Consider the following 22,659-nt stretch of genomic DNA (forward strand, 5'->3'; position numbering starts at 1 on the left):
CACTTTGGGCTCAAAGAGTTCTGAGTGTGTCTTTGTGTGCCTGCTGTGAACACAATCTAAGCTGTGCATCCACTCAATAGAATGAGCTATTAGCCAAGTGAGTTACTCAGTGGGCTGAACTAAGGGAAAGGATACTGATAAGAGACGTTTTAATTATTGGCATCAATTCATGGAGCTGCAGATCCACACTCCACCTTGTACTCTCTGGGGGTACTTGAGGAAGTTATTTCTTTCCCAGCTCCCTAATCTGCAAAATGGGAGCAATCCTATCATTTAAAAAGTGTCCCCTGTGTGCCAGGCACAGGACATACATAGCTAATCCTTAAACTGTCTGCTAGGGTCCATGCTGGTTGGAGTAGCACAGTTTTACACCTGAGGAAACAGAGGCTTTCTCCCAGTTCCACACAGAGGCATTTCCTAGGTTGGAGATGGGTCAGTCTACAGCAAACCTTGTTCTCCTTCTGTTAACCATGTTATGTCCCTCTGTCTCATTTTGCAGACAACATAATGATTTGATATATGTATATATTACAAAATGATAGTTAACATCCACAGTGCCTAACTTTTAGGCAATGCCCAATAAAAGTTAGTTCCCATCCTTTTTTTTTTTACACGGGGTGGAAGTTCATTCAGCTGCTCAGTGGCTCACCAGGGTTCAGACTCAATGGTAGTTGTGTGAGAGCTGATGCAATGTCTGTTTCTTTCTGTTTAGCTCCCTTAGAATTCTTGGCTTCCTTATAGATGTCAGGCACACCTCCTAGGCCAGAACTGACTTTGGTTTTTCCTTGCTTGGGCCTAAACACTGCCTGAATTCACATACCCTAAGAACTGACCTGCAGTTTTCAAACACCTACCTGAGTCAGTTTGAGAGCCTGTTAAAGCTGTCCCTTCTGGCGAAGGCTCCTTTCTGCTGCCCATCCTAAACTGCTGTGAGATGCCTGCCCACACTGTGGCCACAGGGCTCTTCCCCAGGAGAACCCTTATTATCTACATAATGGTGTCCAGTAAGGGCCACTAAATCACAGACAGTAGTCATGTTGTCATTGTTGGTTTCACCCAAAGCATGGTACAGTGGAAAGAGTGCTGAGGTTTTCTACAAAGCAAACCTGACCACTTCCAGTGTTTCTAGTATTTTACACCTGCCCCCATAACTGGCACGTAATAGTAAATAGATATTTGTTAGATGAAATCAATGGCCACCTGGGTTCTAGTTACAGGTTCTAGCATCTTCTGGACTAATAATCCTTGTTCTGCCTGCTTTGCCAAGGAAGTACATGTAAGTTATTATTCACCTTATTGCTGGGTAAAATAACGGTTATTTATTGAGCACTAACTATGAATTAGGCACTTTTCATACATCATACTACTTGGATTCACAACAGCTCTATCCAACAGGGGCAATGTTATCATTCCTACTTTATAGACGAGAGAGCTAAGGCTTGGGGAGGTATGTGTCTTGCCCAGGGTCACCTGGCCAGGAAGGGGGTGACCCAGAATATCCAGCCTGGTGAACTCCAAGTTGGTGCTCATAGGTAATTCCATAGTACCTTCCAAGGGCAAATATAATTTGGTAATAAAACAATGCCCTAGGTTGGCATCAGCCAATAACACTTTTCCAAGTTCATTCCCAAATGATTATGTCCTTTAACCCAGACTTGCTTTTAGAATCTGTGAGCTTGGTGACATGTTTCTGAAGTGTAATGTGAGTGGAGCTCCCGCCCTGGGACTCCAGCAGGCAACCCCACCTGCTTCAGGTAATGAAGCCACGATGTTCACCGAATCTATGAACCACCATCAGGCGCATTGCCGTCCCACTTCTGGAGCACAGCAAAAGCTCCTGGGAGTTACTATTAACATCTTTATTAACCCATCCCCCAAATCAAGCAGTGAAATTCATTTAGATACATGGCCCACTTTGATCTTCATTCATAGTTTCTACATTTATTTTTAGTTTTCTCATCTTTAATTTATTTGGTGGCAATTATTAGTTTTTATTGAGGGGGACTGGATAATCTTAAAGTAGTTAAGATTAGGAAAAATTACAAATGAAGGAAAGCAGGTTAAAAGAAATTTTTTTCAAGTAAACCCTGCCATGTTTCTTCCCAGTTCAGGAAAAAGGCCTTAAGGTCGCAAACATCATGGATCTGGTTCAAATCAGAAACTTCTTCCACACCTTCGTGGCCTGTGCCTGGCATCATCGATCTCTGTAAGATATAGGGTGGGAATCACAAGTGGTCTCTCTTGAGTCACTTTTACCTCTTAAGAATAAGGTTTAGTAAATTTCATTTTAAATTTTTCACCTAAGCATCAATTTTTCAGTCATTCAACAAATATTTGTTGAATGCTAGGTGCTGAGACTAAGATTCAAAAATAAATAATACATTGATACCTGCCTTCAAGGCATACAATCTAGAGGGAGAAACAAATAAATACTACAGTGTGGAAAGTATTATTATAGCAGGATCCCCTAGGGACCTCTAGGAACACTTGGAAAAAGGCCTTGGTTTGTCTGGGGAATTTAGGGACTGTTTGGGAGAAAGAGACATGAGCTGGGTTTCAGGCATGATGAAGTGGGCTTTCTCCAGGTGAGCAAGAGGGGGAAGGACATTCCAGACAAAGGAACTTGACACAGAGGAGTAGGAAAGCGGGTGTACCTGGTAATATACAAGCAGGTGAATTGCTCAGGGAAGCTAGAATGTTGGCTTTGTGGCAGACCATTGTCGGAGATTAACCTGGAAGGACAGTTGGGGAACAGATTGGAAAGTGATTTGTAATCATCCTAAGGATTTGGACTCGACTAATAAGCAAAGAGAAGGCATCGGATGATTGTTAGCAGGGAAGTGATATGGCAGGATTTAAATTTTAGAAAAAATTGCTTGGAAGACCACATGTAGAATTAAATTGGTGGTAGTCAGTGTGGCAATGCTCTAGATTCTATAAGATAAATAAGTGTCAACTAGAACAGTAGCAATGGATGAGGAATGTTGGGGCAAATCTAAAAAGCATGAAGGAGGTAGAGTCAAGGGGAGGTTGTAACTGATTGGATTTGACTTGTGAAGGAGAAACCTAAATCCAGTGGGTGAGAGAATGATAGTACCATTTACTGGCACAGGAAATAAAAGGGGGAAGGAACAGATTTGTGGGGAATGTAATGAGTATAAGGTTTGAACATTTCAAGATGAAGATATCTGTGAGACCACCAAATGGAGATATCTAAAAAGCAACTAGAAATACAAGCCTGTGGGGAATTCCCTGGCAGTCCAGTGGTTAGGACTCTGCTCACTCATTGCCGAGGGCCTGGGTTCAATCCCTGGTCAGGGAACTAAGATCCCACAAGCTATGCAGTGCGGCAAAAAAAAGAAAAGAAATACAAGCCTGTGATTATAGGGGTCTAATCTTGAAATACAAAATTGGAAGTCATCTGCTTAAAGTGGTATTTAAAGCTCCATGTGTGAGTTCAATCACACAAGGGAGACCGTGTGGAGAAAGAAGACTATGATAGCACCCAGGGGGACCAGTGCTGAAGGATCCAGTAGACAGAAAGGGTTCTTTGGAAGCTGAGAAGAAAGAGTCAGAGAGGCTGGAAAAGACCAAAAGATGATGATAATTACCATCATCGTCGTCATCATCATCCCATGGAAAACATACGGCTGTAAACTTGGGGGGAGCACCAAGTACCATGTCTGTGCATTTCCAGTGCTGAGCACAACACCTGCACGTGTGGCCCTTAAACATTTGTAGAGGCTACAGGGGAGTGATAAATGTTGTCAAATGATGCGTCGTTAAATACCATAAACACCGAATGGCATGATCAGGCTATAGCTCAAACATCGTCTGTCGGGGTGGACAGACATTAAACACTGCCCCCGGGAGAGGGGAGACTCCTGACTGTGCCCATCACCTCCACCTTCTCCATCCACGCACCAGGAGCCAGGCCTGGCTTCCCCTTCCTCTACAGAGACCATTACCTTAGGAACCGGCTTCCGAGGATAGATATTTTCTTAGAATCCACAAGAAGTTTTGATGCAGGGTTAGAAAAGTGATAAGCCCCCAATGAGAGTTGAAGTGCCAGGCTCAAATGCCAAGGAGCGCCCTCCGTGAGAGCACTGGCTTTTGGTGTCCCGATGACACTCGAACAGGAATGCCAAGTTCAGACTCCTTGAGCAAAAGACTAAGCCAGCTACCTGAGGAAGAGGGAGGCGAGCAGCTGTGAGGGCTTGAGTGTGTATATCTGGGGTGAGGCTGAGGGTGAGGTAGAAGAGCTACAGATTTTTGCAAAGCCGCTTTAAAGTTCCTGCTTGAGATAGCGCAGTAAGGCTAACAGCATTATCGACTATCTAAATATATGGTATCTCAAGAATGCATTGTGTTCGGGAAATTCCAGAGGTGTAGTTCAGTAGACCGCACTATAAGATAACCTTAGGGTGATTGTGGTAAAGACTATAGTAACTAGAAAATGTTTCACTTTGAGCTAAGGCTCAAAATGGTCCTGGTGATATTTTATCAACCAACCAACAAATCTCTATTGACTTGAATCAGTTGTGAAATGAGCTTTCTTAAAGGTTTATGAAAAAATGCATTATTTTACTATGGTAGCAACAGTTTGGCCCTCATTTTACTTTTACTCTGTTCAGCTGGGAAATTAAAATGTTCAGCTTTTGGGCTTCCCTGGTGGCGCAGTGGTTGAGAGTCTGCCTGCCAATGCAGGGGACACGGGTTCTAGCCCTGGTCTGGGAAGATCCCACATGCCGTGGAGCAACTAGGCCTGTGAGCCTGCGCGTCTGGAGCCTGTGCTCCGCAACAAGACAGGCCGCGATAGTGAGAGGCCCGCGCACCGCGATGAAGAGTGGCCCCCACTTGCCGCAACTAGAGAAAGCCCTCGCACAGAAACGAAGACCCAACACAGCCATAAATAAATAAATTAAAAAAAAAAAAAAGTTCAGCTTTTAAACTTGGCTTTTACAAAAGCAAAGTTTACTTTGCTCTTCCTGCCTCAAATTCCAACTGAACTCAAACGAGAACTCCTTTAAAGAGAACTGCAGAAGGAGGAGATGGAGAGGAATCTGGTCTAATGATTAACCATCATCTTTGGAAGGAGAAGGGAAATAAGCTACCTACAGACCTACGATTTGAGAGGCTACTGAAGCCAGAGGAACAGACTTCTCCTGAAATGGTGCTGGGTAAAATGCCTGTTTGTGGATCATTCTCTCATTGATCGCTTGCGGTTTAACTACTGGGAAAAATCAATGGAACGAGGCAGGGTCACCCAGCATCAGGTTATCTGCATAAGAGCAGAGGGCTGGCCACAAATGGGCGCTGGGCTTTGGCTTTGCTTCCTAACCAGCAACCTGGCTGACCCTGGATACCTCAATCCTCTATCTGGGCTAACGTAGCTACAAAATAGATGTAGGAAGAGAGTCAGGCACAGTCTACGCAAGACACGGAACCTCAAGTTCAATGTTGTCACATTGCCTCCTGGGGCCAACTCTTACAAGTCATCCTCTACTGGTAGAATTTACGAGCACTGATTTTTTTCCTTCATCATGCTTCCTCTTTCACATCCTTGAAAAACATGTGAAGTATGCGTCAGACACGGCGTTCTGCGATTTTTATGTACATTGATTAACTGAATTTTCACAAGCCTACTTGAGGAAATGGGCCCCAGAGAAGTGCGTGGGAGTCGCTGGTGAGTGGTCGACCCTGCCCTCCTTGATAGACTAGTGTCCTCTGCCTCATTTAGTGCCACTCTAGAAACATCTGGAGACCATTAAACATAATAACAACAACACAACAACCGACCAATGCTGCGCCCTCCCCAGGCTCGTTGAATCAGACTCTGTGGGGTGGAGCCAACGCCTCCTTTTGGTTCAAAAACTCTCCCAGGTGAGGCTAGTGTGCTGCTTGGCTTGAGGACCACTTGTGTGAGGCCAGGTTGCTTCTCCAAAATAAGAGGTAGAAACAAGAAGAAGAAAAAGAAAAAGGAATAAGACGAACATTGATTGAGCCCCTACTACAGGCCAAGTGCTTAATCTTATCTAATCCTCCCAGGCAACTGGAAAAGCCGTTCCCACTTTACAGATTGAGAAACTTCTGAGTTACTTAACCAGAGAGGTGAAGTAATTTCCCCCAAAGCCCAGAGCTCATAAGTGGCAGAAAGGAGATTTACACCTGGGCTTGTGCTCATGTTACCACACCACAGAGCTAAGGCACACTCCTCTGGCCCACACTGAAAACTCAAAAGAAATTAAGCTAGGCTTGTTAAGAACTCAAGCTTGGAACACGCTGGAATTTCAGTAGAATGAAACAGCAAATTATGGGTTTCCAAGGAGAACAATAAGACAGAAACCTTATTTAAACCTGAGAGGAGAAATACATGGTACATCAAACAAGAGAAAGAGGAAGAAAGAAAAAAGGCAAAGGATGAGGAAATACTTATACTTCACTCACTGCTTTAATTCTCAACAACAACCCTGTGCAGTAGGAGCTATAATTATCTCGCTCCTGCAGATGGGAAAACTGAGGCCCGATGAGGTTAAGCAACACCCTCAAGTCATACAGCTGGTTAAGTGGCATAGTGTGCATTCAAAACCCAAGTCCAGGTCCCAACTATACATAGTTTGCATTGCCCATCACTTTTCAAAGGAAGAGAAAGAAGGAGAAGGAAATAGGATTTATTTTGTTTAATGCTCTGAGGCCAGCACGTTGCATTCGTTATCTCACTGCATCAGCAAATTCAACAAATCACTTAGTCTTTGTGAGGCGACTATGACCTCCAACTTGAGTTATGGAAACAGGCTGGCCAGGGCGAAAGTATCTTGTTTAAGGTCACAGTGAACTTGAAGCAGTGGTTTCAAACCCTAAGTTCAGTGTTCAAACCCTAATTCAGCTAATTCCAAACCCATGTTCCACAAGAACAATACTAAAGCTAGCAACTGTATTAAATACTAAAGGCCAAAACCCCCAGCACTTAAAAATAAAACATGGGAGAGCACTGAAACGGATTTCACTATATCAATTGGAAATTGGGATATGACTGAATGAGGAAATATTTTAATTTTGTTTAGCCAGGGAAAACTGTCAGTAGGCAGCAGAAAGTGGTCTGGAAATAAACATTCTGAACAAATGCCAGGTATTCTTATCTTTACTGGTTATTTGAATTTAGGCACAATCACCTGAAGAGAGACTAAATAACCGGTATAGGCAAGTGCTTCCCTTAGTGCCCGCCTGGGACTATAAAACGCCAGCAGAGGGCTTTCCTGGTGGCGCAGTGGTTAAGAATCCGCCTGCCAATGCAGGGGACACGGGTTCAAGCCCTAGTCCGGGAAGATCCCACATGCCGCGGAGCAACTAAGCCCCTGTGTCACAACTACTGAGCCTGCGCTCTAGAGCCCACGAGCCACAACTACTGAAGCCCGCGCGCCTAGAGCCCATGCTCCCCAACAAGAGAAGCCACCACAATGAGAAGCCCTGGCTCGGACGAAGAGTAGCCCCCGCTCGCAGCAACTAGAGAAAGCCCGCGCACAGCAACGAAGACCCAACACAGCCAAAAATAAATAAATAAATAAATTTATTTTTTTAAAAAACCTCCAGCAGAGTAGTTCACATTTGATTGCATCTAACCTTGAAAACTCAGCTTAAATCATGTTCTTTGATCACAGCTTTCATTCTACAACTCTTAACACCATAATGTCCATCTTTAATTGAACATATTTTTGAAGTTACACAGTAATATGTGCTTTTTATTTAAAAATAAATAAATTTAAGAAAATTAGCATAGAAGTGAGAAGGGTAAGCCCTAGTGACCATTATCAACTATCACGATCAGGTGAGTGGTCTTCCAGGGCTTTTTCTATACACATACAGACATGAATAGGTCAGTATTATCAAAACCATTTTTTGCCCAACTATGATTAAATTCTTTGTTGGATAAACAGTCTTGCTGTTTTCCATTCCTATAGGAGCTGGAAGAAGAGAGCTTTTAATACCAAGAGAATTACATTTCAGGCCCAAGGAAAATATAAAGCAAAAACAGCCTTTTATATGAGAGTTGAAATACTCTTTTCGCAATTTGGAGTCGGAAATAGAAGGATTTGATAAGCAGCATAGGCTTACATCCTTGCAGCCCCTTTTAGCACCCTTACATAGAGTAAGCATTTAATTAGTATTTCTTGAATGAATAAGAAATTGTCTCCTTTTATAGTGGTTTTATTTTGGGTTAAATAGTGTCAATATCAAAAAAAAAATAATAGAAACACATGTATCCACATGTAAATGTTGTAAAGAGTGCTCCAAAGAAAATTACAAATCTTATTATCATCCATTTTGGATTATTCAAGCCAGGATTCACTTCCACCTTTACTGTAAGTGACATGTAAAATTAGTCCCGTTACTTTTTTTGTTTGTTTTTTGTTTTGTTTTTTTTTTAATTTTTTATTTATTTATTTATGGCTGTGTTGGGTCTTCGTTTCTGTGCGAGGGCTTTCTCTAGTTGCGGCAAGCGGGGGCCACTCTTCATCGCGGTGCGCGGGCCTCTCACTATCGCGGCCTGTCTTGTTGCGGAGCACAGGCTCCAGACGCGCAGGCTCAGTAATTGTGGCTCACGGGCCCAGTCGCTCCACGGCATGTGGGATTCCCCCAGACCAGGGCCCGAACCCGCGTCCTCCGCACTGGCAGGCAGACTGTCAACCACTGTGCCACCAGGGAAGCCCCAGTCCCGTTACTTTTTAACCACTTCTGAGTTTTTAAGACTTTGCCCCCTCATTTGTCACATGAGTTTTCTTGGAGGGGGGCGGGGCAAGCACGTTTTGTTCTCTCAAATGAATTGTAAGCTCTGTAAGAGTGGGGAAGCTTCTCGTGATTACTTTTGTATTCTCCCAGCACTCGGCACATGTTCTGCACACAGCAGACATTAAATATTGTGACTGTATTATTTTAGTTTGCTAGGGATGCTGTAACAAAGTACCAGAAACTGGGTGGCTTAAGCCACAGAAATTTATCGTCTCACGCTTCTGGGGGCTAGATCTGAACTTGAGGTGTTGGCAGGATTGGTTCCTTCTGAGGGCTCTGAGGGAAGGATTTGTTCAGGCCTCTCTCCTTGGCTTGTAGATGGCTGTCTTCTCCTTCTGTCTCTTCACATCATCTTTGTCTTCCCCTATACATCTCTGTGTCCAAAATTTCCTTTTTTATTTGGACCCTGGTCATATTAAATTAAGGTCCCCCCTAATGACCTCATCTTAACTAATTATATCTGCAACGACCCTGTGTCCAAATAAGGTCAAATTCTGAGGTACTTGGGCCTAGGACTTTGACATATGAATTCGGGAGAAGGACACAATTCAACTCAGAATAGTGACCTTCCATTTAAACTTAAACTCATTTAGTTTGCCTACCTGATAACTGAATTCCCTGTTACCCCAAGCCAAGAAGAGCATTTAGAATTTTTTTTTTTTAATATATTTATTTATTTATTTATTTATTTTTGGGTGTGTGGGTCTTCGTTTCTGTGCGAGGGCTTTCTCTAGTTGCGGCAAGTGGGGGCCACTCTTCATCGCGGTGCACGGACCTCTCACTGTCGCGGCCTCTCTTGTTGCGGAGCACAAGCTCCAGACGCGCAGGCTCAGTAGTTGTGGCTCACGGGCCTAGTTGCTCTGCGGCATGTGGGATCTTCCCAGACCAGGGCTCGAACCCGTGTCCCCTGCATTGGCAGGCAGATTCTCAACCACTGCGCCAGCAGAGAAGTCCCTAGAATTTTAATAATATTTTTAACAACAGGATTTTAGGGTTGTTTTTGTCTTTTAACGTGTCTGTGTATGCTTTCCAGAATGGTTCCCACTGCCTAAGCCTCAGAGCCTTCAGAATGTCTGCAACTGGTGAGTACCGCCTTGGAAAGCTTATCCCTCAGCAGGGTTGAAGGGACATTTCCCTGGGCCTCAACCTGATGAACACCCAGCCCCTGAGCGCCTCGATCTGGGGGCCCTCGGCCCCAGGAAGACGCCTCTCGGACAGGCAGCCACCTGTGAGTCTGTTAGTTTTTCTCTGTGAACCATTTTACTTCCCGTGAGTTTGGTCATTAAAATTGTTTTGTGCCCCTCAACCCTGCCCGAGGCCCTGAGAACGAGGGAGCGTTGGCCTGTAAGAAGACCTAGTGGGTTTATTATTCTCCGACACAGAGAAACCAAATGACGTCACTGAGCAGCTGTTGGGGGGCAACGTGATTCATGGAGGCCACGCTTTCCCAGGCCCTCTCTACGCAGCCTCCGCTCGGACCAGGGCAGACTTTTATTACCAGCTTTCAACAAGTCCCCGGTTTCTTTTGCAAAGTAAAACAGATAATAGAGACATTCCCGGAATAGTTAGCTAACTAAGCCGTGCCAGGCAACCTCAGAGCTAAGAAGAACTCAGTGTTTTCGGACAATGACCAATTACAATAACCAGTATTATTTGATCTGAGAGTAATTAGCCGAGGCTCTGTTCTTTTTGCTTCAGTGAGGAGGCAAACAGGGCAGTGAGGAAAACATCAGAGACAGGGGAAAGGGGCTCAAATGTCAAAGAAAAACACCCTCCCGCAGGTGGGGAGAAGAGAAAGAGACCCTCAGTGAACGTTTGAACGTTGTTCTTCCCTGAAAATGCGGTAGGGTTTAACCCAACCAACGTTTGTTTGATTCTTTTCCCATACTTACTGTTCATGTACTTTAAAAAGCCTCCACGGAGAGTGGATATCAGAGCACAAAGAGTGAAATAGGTCGGAACACAGAACTATGGACTAGCAAAGGATCTTTTTTTGGGAGGGACGATTCTCCCCAGGGCGTCCGCACGCTGCACTCTTATTTTCAAACGCACTGTATCACCTGAAACTCCCCGTTGTGTTGGAGACAGGTTCCAGGGAACTGCTGTTTTATCATTTCATGCAAGACGTGCAAACTTCCTCTTGCCCGCATAGTCAGGCTCCCTAACCCCTAACTAGAGGGATTTGGATTTTCATGCTGCCCTGTGGCTTTCTTCCATTTCACCACTGGCTTCCAAAATAAACGGTAACTCCAAACCTGCAGACCGCCTTACTACCCTGCACTGCCGCTGTTGTCACTGTCGCACGGCAGGAGAAAGCGCCTGCAGCCGCCCAGCCAGCCCTTCCTTCTAGGCTGAGCAGGACGTGGAGTTGCTAAATATCCCGCTGGCTTTTCTGACCATAGGCAACACCCCGGCCCACTGCCTCGTTCCCAGCAATACCTCTGCCTTAGCTCAGACTCCTGGCTTCTCTCTGCTCAGATTCTCAAAGCAAGGAGTAATGTCTAGAGATGTGCTCTCTCATACCATAGCCACTAACTACATGTGACTATTTCAATTTACATTATTTAAAATTAAATTTGAAATTCAGTTACTCCAAGGATTTACTGTATAGCACAGGGAATTATATCCAATATCTTGTAATAACCTATAATGGAATATAATCTGCAAAAGAAAACCCCCAAAACTGAATCACTACGCTGTACATCTGAAACAAACATAATATTGTAAATCAACTATACTTCAATTAAAAAAAATTTAGTTGCTCAGTTGCAGTAGCCACATTTGAAGGGCTCAATAGCCACATGTGAGTAGTGGCTACCATATGGGACGGGGCAGAAATAGGATATTTCCATCAGCACGGAAAGTTCTATTAGACAGCACTGGCCTAAGTTATCACATGAGAAAACTCTTTGCTCTGAGAAGGGCTTTGTCATTAATAGGGGACTAAGGTGGGATGCTTGCTGTGTGCCTAGTAGGGGGCTGCACGTGTTATTTCACTTACGCCTCACAAATCTCATTCCCATTTCAAAGAGAAGGAAACTGAAGCTCAAAGAAGTTCAGTAACTTGGCCAAAGTCATCAAGCTAAGTGAGCGGTAGGGCTGGGCTTCATCTGGTACCCAGGACTCTGTGGCTTTGTCAGTTGAGTCAAGTTGCAAGTGTGATGAATAGAGAGCAGCCTTGTTGTCACTGGCTTTTTTACAATATTTCTGCCAAGAGCAGAGGAGCTGTGAGCGGACTGGAAATGCACCTCGAGGCCTTGTCTGGGGTTTGATGGGATTGCGATTAACATGGGCCTAGTTAAGTGCACACTCACTGGTTAGACTGATTAGGAAATTATAGGACAGCTTCTCTGATGCTGTTTCTCTCTAGTGTTGGAGATACTTCTTATTGGGGGTATCTGCTTTACCACTTCCTAAACTGACAGCACTAAAAAAGTACCCACTCTCCTGAAACAACAACAAAAAGGTCACCATCGAAAAACCGCAATATTTGATATTTGAATAAAGTCTGCAGTTAATAATATTGTGCCTATTAATTACTTAGTTTTGATAATTTTACTGTGATTATCTAAAATGTTAACATTAGGGGAAGCTAGTGAAACATATAACTATTACTCCTGAAACTCTTCTGTAAACTTAAAATCACTTCAAAATAAAAACAAATTGAAAAATTGGAAAAAAGAAAGTGACCGCTCTATCCCTGCCCTTTTTCTCTTTCTATGGATCTAGGGGAAAACAACAAAGAAGCCAGCTGAACTCACCGTGACCAGCCTTGTGCTGCAAACAGATAAAGCCCTTCCCCCATCAACCTGCTGGCAGCAATGGCAGTGGGAGAGTTTTATACTCAGAGCCAGGCTGTGCAGAAAAATCAAGGCCGTTGCCTTAGGCCCCTGACAGCCACCAGATTCCAGATATGTTGAGTGACTTTTTCTTATTGTTCATGTTTCTATTCTGGACTTCTAAAATTAAATGTGGATGTCCTCGCACCCAGCACATCTTTCAGGATTGATTTACAATTATAATCCTTTTTACCACTTTCATGAGCAGTGGGGCCCGTGGCAATTCAGGTTGGCTGGAATGAATTTGTTTTCTTTGCACACACAGACAGGAGCTCTCCTGGACTGCTGGTGGAAATGGAAATTGGGACAACTAGCTGATAATCAAAAAATTTAACATGTTGTATAGTATCCTTCAACCTGGGAATTTCAATTTCCAGAATTTATACTAAGGACATTATTGCACAAGTACACAAAGATTTCTCTTTGAGGATATTTGTCACAGCATGATTTTAATAATAGCCCCTTACACCCCAACAAGAAAGGAAACAACTTCAATAAACGTTTGGCTATGTGGTCTATGGTATAGCTACATAGTGAAATGCTCTGCAGTCATTAAAACTATGTCCCAGAAGGCTATTCAAAGTCCTGGGAAGATGATCAAGACAGTCAAGTGCAAAAAGTAGGTTGAACAGCATGTAGAGTGTGATCCCATTTTTTTGTAAAACAAAAAATATATCTGTATAAAAATAAAGGACTAAAGAATAAATAAACACTAAAGCAATGGTGATTATCTGTGAGTGAAAAGGGTTATCTCAGAGTGATGAGATAGCTTCAGTTTTCTCTCTCTGCATTTTCTAAGTGTTCTACAACAAACGTATTATTTTGGCAATGGAACACTTCTCACTTCTGGAAATGTTGCTAGTAGGAGAGGTTCACCAGAGAATTCTTTGTCTTTGTTAACAGACTCTCATTAATTGGGTGGTAGGTTCTCTTAACTTTGCAAGGTACTCCTGGCATGTTCCATAGCTAATATCACAAGCCTAACAAATAATATCTATTAACATTTAGCCTATATGGAAATGTGCTAGTAGGCAAATTAATTTTGTGATGTTCGCTTTTCATGTCAACTTTCATTTCCAAAGCAGGGGTTGTAACCAGTGAAGAATTGTTCGGGTAGGAGTTAGAGGAGGTGGAAAATTGTAGAAATGTGCCAATAAAGGCAATGGATAGTAAACAAGACTATAGATGGCAGAAAGAAGCAGAATTATACAAACATGGAAGTAAATTAACATTTGTGCCCAAAGAAGCAACATCTGTATCCCTAGGGCTCTTTTGTCAGCTCCCAAATAAGAGATCATAGCAAGGTGGAGATTCTTAGGATGCTTGTCCAGATCAGGTGGTCCTACTATAAGCCTTTACTATGCTACTAGTAAAGGCTTGTAGTCAGGAGGGCACGTATTTGGTTTATACAGGGAAGACCAACGTGAAATTGTCTCACCCGAGGAAAAGGCTTCATGTGTGTACTCCGCCTCTGGCAGCTGAGGAGCAGAAAGAAGTAGGTGGTGGCGGTCACAGTTTGGAGGCCATGAGATTGAAATAAGTCCCAACGCCACTAAAAGCCTTGACACAACCTCGTGGGAAGGGCGGGGGGTGGGGTGGGGTCAGGGGAAGGTTGGTTAGTTGAAGAGGAAAGTCCTCAAGAAGAAGTCCCCGTATTACTGACCGGTTCCTACCCTCCTTTCTTTCATTGGTCTGCCAGAAGTGGCCTGCTCTGCTTCTATGTGTCCCCACAAGCCCCGTAAGCTCCATCAGCCTTTCCTGGCTTCGGTGCCACCCCACCTAGATACAGTCTCAATAAAACCAGTATGTACACCCGAGCTAACACGGGTTCGGAACAAGTCCCCTAGTCTTCCTTGCCCAATCAGATCGCAGCTCCTAAGCCCCTTCTCCAGAGCAGTTCTGTAACAATTCAGTTGTTATGAGCAAGCTGGGTGGGAGTGTGCAGAGGAAACACATCTCTGACTGCGGTGCAGTGTGGAGGTGGGTGCATCGCTCCCCTCCCCCCCCCCCATAACCACCTGTCCGCCCGCCCACCCCCAGAAGTTCAGAGAGGTTTCAGGCCCTAATTTCGGCATGCGTCCCACTCCACCACCCGATAGTGAAAACGGACTGGCTAAAATCTTTTTCACGAGATTTTCCCTGAGCCTCCTTCCAGACTGGTCCTGGGTCCTGCTGATTTGAACCAGCTTCCGCACTCTGGACTCCTATTTCATTGGCCCTGAAAATCTGCGCCTGGGCAGGGCACCCTAGATGGAGAAAAGACCCGCCAGCACTTCAGGCCACAAACTACTAAGCAGGCCTCCACCCCTGGTTCCCTTCTTTTCCAGCTGGCCTGGAAATTTGCAAGGACCGGGGATTTGCAGATTTCTTCTCTATCTTAAGTCTGTGAAGCATTTACTCTTGAGTTTGAGGGTAGAGTTAGTTATCTGTTTGCAGAAACAGTTTTATGTCATGGGAATCAGATACCTGAAAGTTTTTTATGCAAATCTTATGCAAAAATTAGGCAAATTCCAACTCTGGGCAGGGCCTCCTGCATCACTGCATCATGGCACCTGGGGAGGGAAAGGGTATCTGTTTGTCGCTTCAGGTTGGTATGTACATTCAACATTAAGGAAGCCCACCTGTTTTTGCTTAATTGGGGAGTTGCATGGCCAGGCAACTGAATTCTGAATGTCAGGCATCAGTTTGGCAGTTAACTGTCTCTCGGGATCAGCACAGTTTTCTGTCTTGTGCTTTCCACTTGTAAACCTATCTGTGGGCTCTAGAGACGGGTGTACTTAAATGATTGGCACTAGATTAGCAAAGACTTTCAGCCACTGTAAGTAAATAGGAAGCATGGAAGACCCACAGGGCCTGCAGGGTCAGCCCCTTGCCACCCTCCCTGGCTTCATATCAGGCCCCTCTCCTCTTTGTCCCAGGCCAGCAAACTGGCCTTTCTTCCTTTCTTTAAAATCACTCTTCTCCCTCCCACCCTGGGGGTCTGCAACGCCTGCCCCTCCCCTGCCCCAGGTCTTCAGCTCTCAGCTCAAATGCTGCTTCCTCAGGAAAGTTCTCCCTGACCACCTCCCAAGTCTGGACCTTTTTCTTCCCAGTTGTGCTTATGCATCTGTATGACCATTCGATGAGTGTCTGACTCCTCTGCGAGATTAAGCTGCCAGAAGACAGCTTCCCTGCATCTCCCAGATCCAACCGCCTACATAGTAGTTGCTCAGCTAATGGATTTGCTCAACTCCAAATTTATAATTCAACATAAGGTCGACTTGAGGATTTGTCCTTACTGTAATTTGGGTATTTAATTATCTTTCTTGCCTATGCTGTATCTCAGGGGAAACCAATAGAGCTTCTTAGAGACAAACCCTGGGAGCTGAGCTTCAGAAACACTGTAAATAAGGGTTTTTTTCACCCAAGTTTCACCCTCCAGAGTCTCCTCTTTCCCTCTTCCCCTCCCAGGATTCTGTGCTTGCCACCCTTGGAACATATTTCCATCCGGGCTTTTCTGCTTGCTAGAGGCCGCTGTGTCCCTCAAAGAAGAATCCTTAATTATATATTTCTGTTTCTATTATTACAATTCCAGGTCCTTTATGTACACCTGGTACCCAGAGCCACAGTGGAGGGGGCGGGGGTGGGGGCTGAATGGTGGCAATGCTGAAAATTTCCCTTCATCTTAGTAACAGGACAGGTAAGAGTTTCAACTTGCCATCAACTTTACTAGTCCCAGGAAAATTCTATTTGAAACTCTTCTAGCCATCTCCTTTTCTTTTCTTTTCTTCTTTCCCCCTTGATTTTTCAGAAGTGAGGCCTCTGGAGAAACTCTTTTTCTCTCTTACTTTTCCAGGTTAGGCAGGGCTCCGGAAGCTGAAGACCTGGCCTCCCAAATGCTGAAAGGCTTTCCAAGAGACCGTGTCTCTGCCCAGGAAGCACTGGTTCACAATTATTTCAGGGCCCTGCCTGCTCAACTGCACCAACTTCCTGATGGTGAGCAAGGGAGTGTGTGTGTGTGTGTGTGTGTGTGGTGTGTACATGTACACATATAAGTCTCGGTGTCTAAGTATTTTCTCAGTGCACTGGAGAATTATAGAATTTGCAACCAGAAGTGAGCTTAGAGCTGGGAGAAGCAAGATGGGTTCAAATCTTGCCTGAGTTTTTCTTGCGATTTTCTAAAACTCAAAAGTTGAGGGTTGAGATGACACAGACCTCCTTGTAATGATCCAAACATTTCCCATGCACTCACTTACTCTTAGGAATTGGATGAGATGAAAGTTGCCTCTGAGTTTGCTTTCACTAGCATCTGCCAGGAGAAGCAAAAGCAAAGTTTCTAACAACCCCCTTTTCTCTTTCCGTAGAGTAAGATGATAGGTGACATGGATATATCAGGAGAGGAGAGCCGGGCCTGTCTTGATTGGTAATCTGATGCTGCCCAAGGAAGTACGGGGTGGGGCATGGGGAGAGGGGAGTGTCCTCCCAGGCTGGACGCCCACGGGAAGCACAAGTTACCCTGAAATCAGCTTTGCTGCCTGGGCCTGAAGTCATCCTCCAAATCGGAAAACTGCTGAGAGATCATGTGGCTGGAGTGCTGCTCATGTTTCTCGGAACGTGGCCAGGAAAGGCCGTGCAGAAGTTGTGGGCAGAGCAGTCATGGCCCCGGCTGTTGGCGGGGGCCATCCTTAGGTGGAGTTTCTTTGAAAACATCCAGCGTTCAACTGAAAACAGTTTTTAGAGGTCCTAAGCCAGACAGAAGGAAGCTAATAAGGAAGGTCTAGGGGCTCAGACTGGGGGGAGGGTACTGGGCTGGGGGGTGTGATGGGGCGAGGATGGGCATGGGGCGGGGAGCTACCGTTCAGTAGTCTTAGGCATGTGATCTGGCCAAAGTCTCCAGGGTTTGCGAACGCAGCTCCACTATAACCGGGACATTGTCCTGCATCAGCCCAAAGCTCTTAGTTTGGGATCTCTTGAGGTATTTTATTATTAAAGTGAGTCATTTAGTATCTCCAAAAATAACCATAATCATACAACTGGGGTTAATGTCTTACTTAACCCTGTAGGAAGAGTCGGTCATCAGTATTTATTAAGTTGCCATTAAGTGTCAAGAACATATTAAGTACTATAAAATTTGAGGGAAAAAAGAGGCTTGTCCTTGACCTCAAGGATCCTATGAAGTGGGAGGAAAAGAGAGTGAGGAAGAGGAAACAGGACACCCTCATACACATATTAGCACAAATCATATCTAAACAGCTAAAGTCTGTGCATAATCAGCTGCAGATGTTCAGAGAATATGTGTGCGCTAAAGGCAATTCTTTGGAGGAACTAGAATAACTCAAGTAAGATGGATGAGACTGGAGGTGACTCTGGAGTAGAATTTGGAAGGAGGGGAGGGACGTGGCTTGGCATATGGGTAGAATAAAGGACATTCCACCCGACCTACAATTCTTACTCCCTTCCTGGTACCTCACCCCGAGCTTTATCCCCATCCGCTCCCCCACTCCCATCTCAATCCCCTCTTCCCAGTCTGAACCCCTAGATCCCCCCTTCTTAGCTTTCTCCTCTTGGGCTTGGGGCTTCCAGCTACCACTTCACGCAAGTATACACACTGGGGGTGTACACACATACATTCACGCTCCCTCTCTCCATTTAAAGAAACTTCTCCCATGGGCCCTCCCCCAGGATTTATTATTCTGTGTACTGAGAACCACTGGGGATCTTCAAAGTTTTCTGGGCACCAGCTTTTCCTTGATGGAGAGTAATTAGGAGAAAATCACTGTGCAAACTGATGTGTTGTTAGAAACCTGGGTTTTGATTCATCCTGGTCATCTGAAGCAAAGCCACCAACAGAGGGACTCTGTTGTGTGTGTGTGTGTGTGCACATGTGTGTGCGTGCACATGTGTGTGTGCACATGCAGGTGCAGGAGAGGGACCAATCTGTATGCCTTCTCTGTTCACCCAGCCACAGAGCCCAAATCTACTTTGACACTTTTAGAAAAATGAAAAGATGGAATCTTGCAGGAGCCTGCCTGTGCTGGCGGGGAGACAAGGAGTGCTCACGGCAGGAGGGAAGTTGACTTTTCTTTATACATATAGGGGTTTTTCCATGCAGAGTTTAAATTATGCCTGATAAAAGGAGTTTCGTGGATGTTTCAGTTCTTTCAAATTCTCCTGGCTTCCTCCCAATTAAATGAGGTTTGTCAAAGCCACAGGGCTCTGCTGCTGTTGCCTCGGCCGACAAGCACTTCCTGCAGCGACATCTCGAATCCCCGAGGGAGAAGATGAAAGGGCCAGCGCCAACAGACAGGGGAAGGGGGGCAGATCGGGGTGTGTGTGTATGTGTGTGTGTGTGCGCGTGTGCATGTGGGGGGGGGGTGCAGAAATAGGTTTAGAGACAGATCGACAGATAGGACGTGGACAAGAAGACAGGGAAAGCAAAGGTACCAGGAAAATTGGAAAGAAAAATGGAGTAAGAGAGAGCAGCCGCTGGGGCCAGTTTGTGCACCTTGAGAACAGTGGCCCTCACCAAGGGCACGTCTTCTAAGGGTGCACTCCCTTGGCCGGGCAGTGCCAGCCTACTTTCTCATTGTCCATGGCAATGAGCCTTTATTAACAGCCTCCTTTGCAGACAGGAAGAACTGGCCGGTTATCACAGTTCCCGACCCTCAGGGACACAGAGTCTCCATCCAAGGGGTGGGCTGCCCCAGGCATAAGAACTGTGCAAAAATAAGACATGCTCTTGTGAGTGGTGTGTAAAGAGAGTTTCCCTGCCATAATTATGCAAGAAATTTTGCTCTCTGGTGGCAGTATGGAATCACTTATGGGGTAATATTTGTATTATTTTATTATTCTGGTTTTATTCCGGTTGCAGGATAACAAAGTTGTCACTTTAAAATATATTTTGTTTCCCCTTTGATCTGGGAGATGCCAGCTCTTATTGTCTGCCCTCTGACGAAGACAATTTAAGCATGAAACCTGAGGCTGGGTACCGTGTGAAGAGTGGAAAGACAGCCTAAATCCCAACGGAAGCAGGGCACAGAAATTCCCCACAAAATGCAAGAGTTGCTCTCATCCATCCATGTCTGTTTTCACGAAGCCAAGAGATCCCAAACAACACTGTCCCTAGTTTGTGGCAGTAAGCTTATGGCCAGAGGAAATCGGGGGGGTCACTTGCCACGAAAATCCAGGAATTCTGGGCTTAGTTCCCTTTCGGAGCACATTCTTAAGTGGAGAAGCATGAATACTAGAATGGCAAGCATGTGGGAATTTCTGCCAAGCGCTGACATTTTCCCTTATTGACTCTTGAACACCTGAAGAAACATTAGTTGAAGGAGAAATAATTGGTAGTCTCTCTCAAAACACACCCAACAACAAGCTAATTGCTTTTGCAGATGGCCTGGGAGACACTCTACCCACTCAAGTCATCGGCTTACGGCCACACTTGTGGCCTCACGGCTGAGCCAGCAGTGCAGGACATCAGCTGGGGCAGCTAGGACCTAAAATTAGGCCCTTGGCAACTCTCTAATCTTAGCTGCAGGTTCAGCTCCTTCCTTTAATTCCCTTTGCCCTCAGCATGAACTTGGGCTCTGGGAAAGGAACGCTGCTTAACGACTTGAGAGTGAGAGGAGTAGAAAATCATTGAGCTGCCCCTTCTAGAAACTGGCTCCACTCCGTTCTTGCAAGGAGCCTTCCAAATGTTACCCTTGGAAAGTTAAGACTGATTTTGGAACCTAGCCATTTTGAGCCACAGACACTGATCCCCAAAAGTATTTTTTATCTCGGGCAGTAAATGCCACGTGATTTAAGAGTCTGGTCCTTAAGCCATGGTCCTTGATCGTCAGGACATCAAAGGCTCTCTCTCTCTGTGGGTTGGTCCCATTTTGCTTTCTAAATCCCAGACGTGAGTCTCTCCCATTCTTTCCTGGTCTAAATCCCCCTTCTCCTTTAAAACAGGTTTCAGCATCTTAAAACAAAAAACAAAAGAAAAAAAACCCTACAACTTAAAAGCTTGCAATTGATTTTGTAATTTTGTAAAAATAATTTACCAGAGTCCTTCTTGTCATCATATACTTTGGTACCTATAGGGATGGAAGAAGGCATGGCACTTACCTCTACCCTTCATCACATCACCCTAGTATCTATACTCTGGTACCTCTTCAGCAGGCCTTATTCATATTGCGCCATTAAAATCTGAGTAATTTTTTCTTTTGCTCCAATAGAAGAAGTTCAGGCCTTCTTTTAATAATATCTCTTTAATATATTTGAAGATCCCTTGACATCACTTTCTAAAGCTCACTTCTCTAGGCTGACTTCCTTTGACCTCCCTCCACCAAACATACCCAATATAGATTGTTTGTTTTACCTTTTTTAACTATTTTGCTTCATTATTCTATTCTGAACCTACTCCAATTATTTTGCTTATCTCTGAGACTATGGACCCACCCTAGACTCAGGTTTCTAACATACTGGGAGAGTTATTTTCCAGTTCATTCATGGAAGATTTACTGAGGGTCTATTAGATATGAGATTGAGGGATACAAAAATGAATTAGTTATGGACTCTGCCCTCAAAGAGCTTACAGTCCTTAAGGAAATGAAACAAGTATATAAACGGCCGTAGACCAAGTGTGAAGTGCTCTGGCAGTTCAAAGGAGGTGAGATTAAACTCCAGCTGTAGGGGTCCAGGATGGCTTTGTGAGTGGGTCTTGAAAGATGATGGGGTCTGGATGGTTGGGGAGGAAGGATATCCAGGGAGAGGAATGTCATCCTCCTCTGAATGCCATCTAATATTATCCGAAGGTATCTTCTCTTTAATAATAGTACAATCCTGACTCATATTCCATCCTAGGTTTTACTCCTCATCATTGTATGCCTTCTTGCAACAATTTAAACATTCTTTAACACGTACCAGCAAAGCTTAGTTTAGCTCTTTTTGTGCTAATGATTTCAAATCTACTCTGTTTATTGCTTTTATTGTCTAGTCTATTCAAAGTTTAACCAGAATATATTGTCATTCCACAGGCCAGGTTTCGGAGGTTGGGTTTCGTAGAGAAGAGGGAAGGGAGATTCTGAGCCAGGTCTCTCAATCCTATTCTGCTTCTAGGAGTTTCTAACCTAACTCAGACCACTCTACCTTTTAAATCCTCCATTAATCAGTACTTAAGAAGCAAGTTAGGAAGTGTCCTCCATAACACACGTCTTCACCTTCTACTCAGTGCTGTCCTCAACCCACTCTAATACATTAGAATACAAGATGTTGGGTTGAGACATGGCTTAAGGTGTTGTGTAGAGTTACGTTGGTAGGAAAAGTCTGGGTAAACCAAGTCCCTCAGCTCTACCAAGCCCTTAAGTTGGTTAAATTTGTTAGCATCATATACTGAAAGAATCTCCAAATAAAGATAAATGCTTCAGGAAAGAGTTAGAGACCCTTTGACAAGAAAAGGATCTTGGGACTCATTATTCCATGTCTTCATTATATAGATGAGTCCCTAACACCCAGAGAAGAAGTGGCTGCCATTTATTGGGCGTCTATGTGTTTTACAAAAAATTCTCATTGAATCTAGATACTAACTGTCAAATCTGGAGTTATTATCCTCATATTACATATTAGAAAACTGGGGCTGAGAGAGGCTAATTGCTCAAAGTCATACAGCTAGTAAGTGGGAGAGGCAAAATTTGACTGTAAGTCAGACTCCCAAGCCACTGTCTTCCACTTCTCATCACTGCTTGCTAAAGATCACATGGAAATTTAGTACTGTAACACAACCAGGATTAGAACCAAGATCTTGACTCCCAGCCCTGCGACCTTTCCATTCTCTCGTCGTGCTCTATGTTTATTTTAAAGCCTTCCCAGGAAAGATGTCACATGTTCCCAGGTAACATGTTCAATATCTCACAATTAAGAGAGCTCAATTTTATGTTGAATAAAGACTCAAGCCCCTGACCTCTTCCTTAATCCTTAATGTCATCTAGTCTTAGTTTGTTCTTTCTTTTTCTTTTTTTTTTTTTTGTAACACGGTCACCCTTGGGTTTTAAGATTTCTTAATCAGTGCTGG

The 22,659-nt window shown here is 44.4% G+C and overlaps 1 protein-coding gene across 1 annotated transcript in view; it reads left to right on the top strand.

Annotated features, from left to right (window-relative positions):
• Positions 1–22,659, top strand: part of CDK15 (cyclin dependent kinase 15) — an 88,532-nt gene that overhangs the window by 58,910 nt on the left and 6,963 nt on the right. Inside the window, exons 11-12 of the mRNA XM_007190536.2 lie at positions 9,821–9,869; positions 16,462–16,601. Of these exons, the coding sequence (XP_007190598.2) occupies positions 9,821–9,869; positions 16,462–16,601 (189 nt within the window). The remainder of the gene's footprint in view (positions 1–9,820; positions 9,870–16,461; positions 16,602–22,659) is intronic.

Source organism: Balaenoptera acutorostrata, chromosome 8 (assembly GCF_949987535.1).
Source record: "Balaenoptera acutorostrata chromosome 8, mBalAcu1.1, whole genome shotgun sequence".
Lineage (NCBI taxonomy): Eukaryota > Metazoa > Chordata > Mammalia > Artiodactyla > Balaenopteridae > Balaenoptera > Balaenoptera acutorostrata.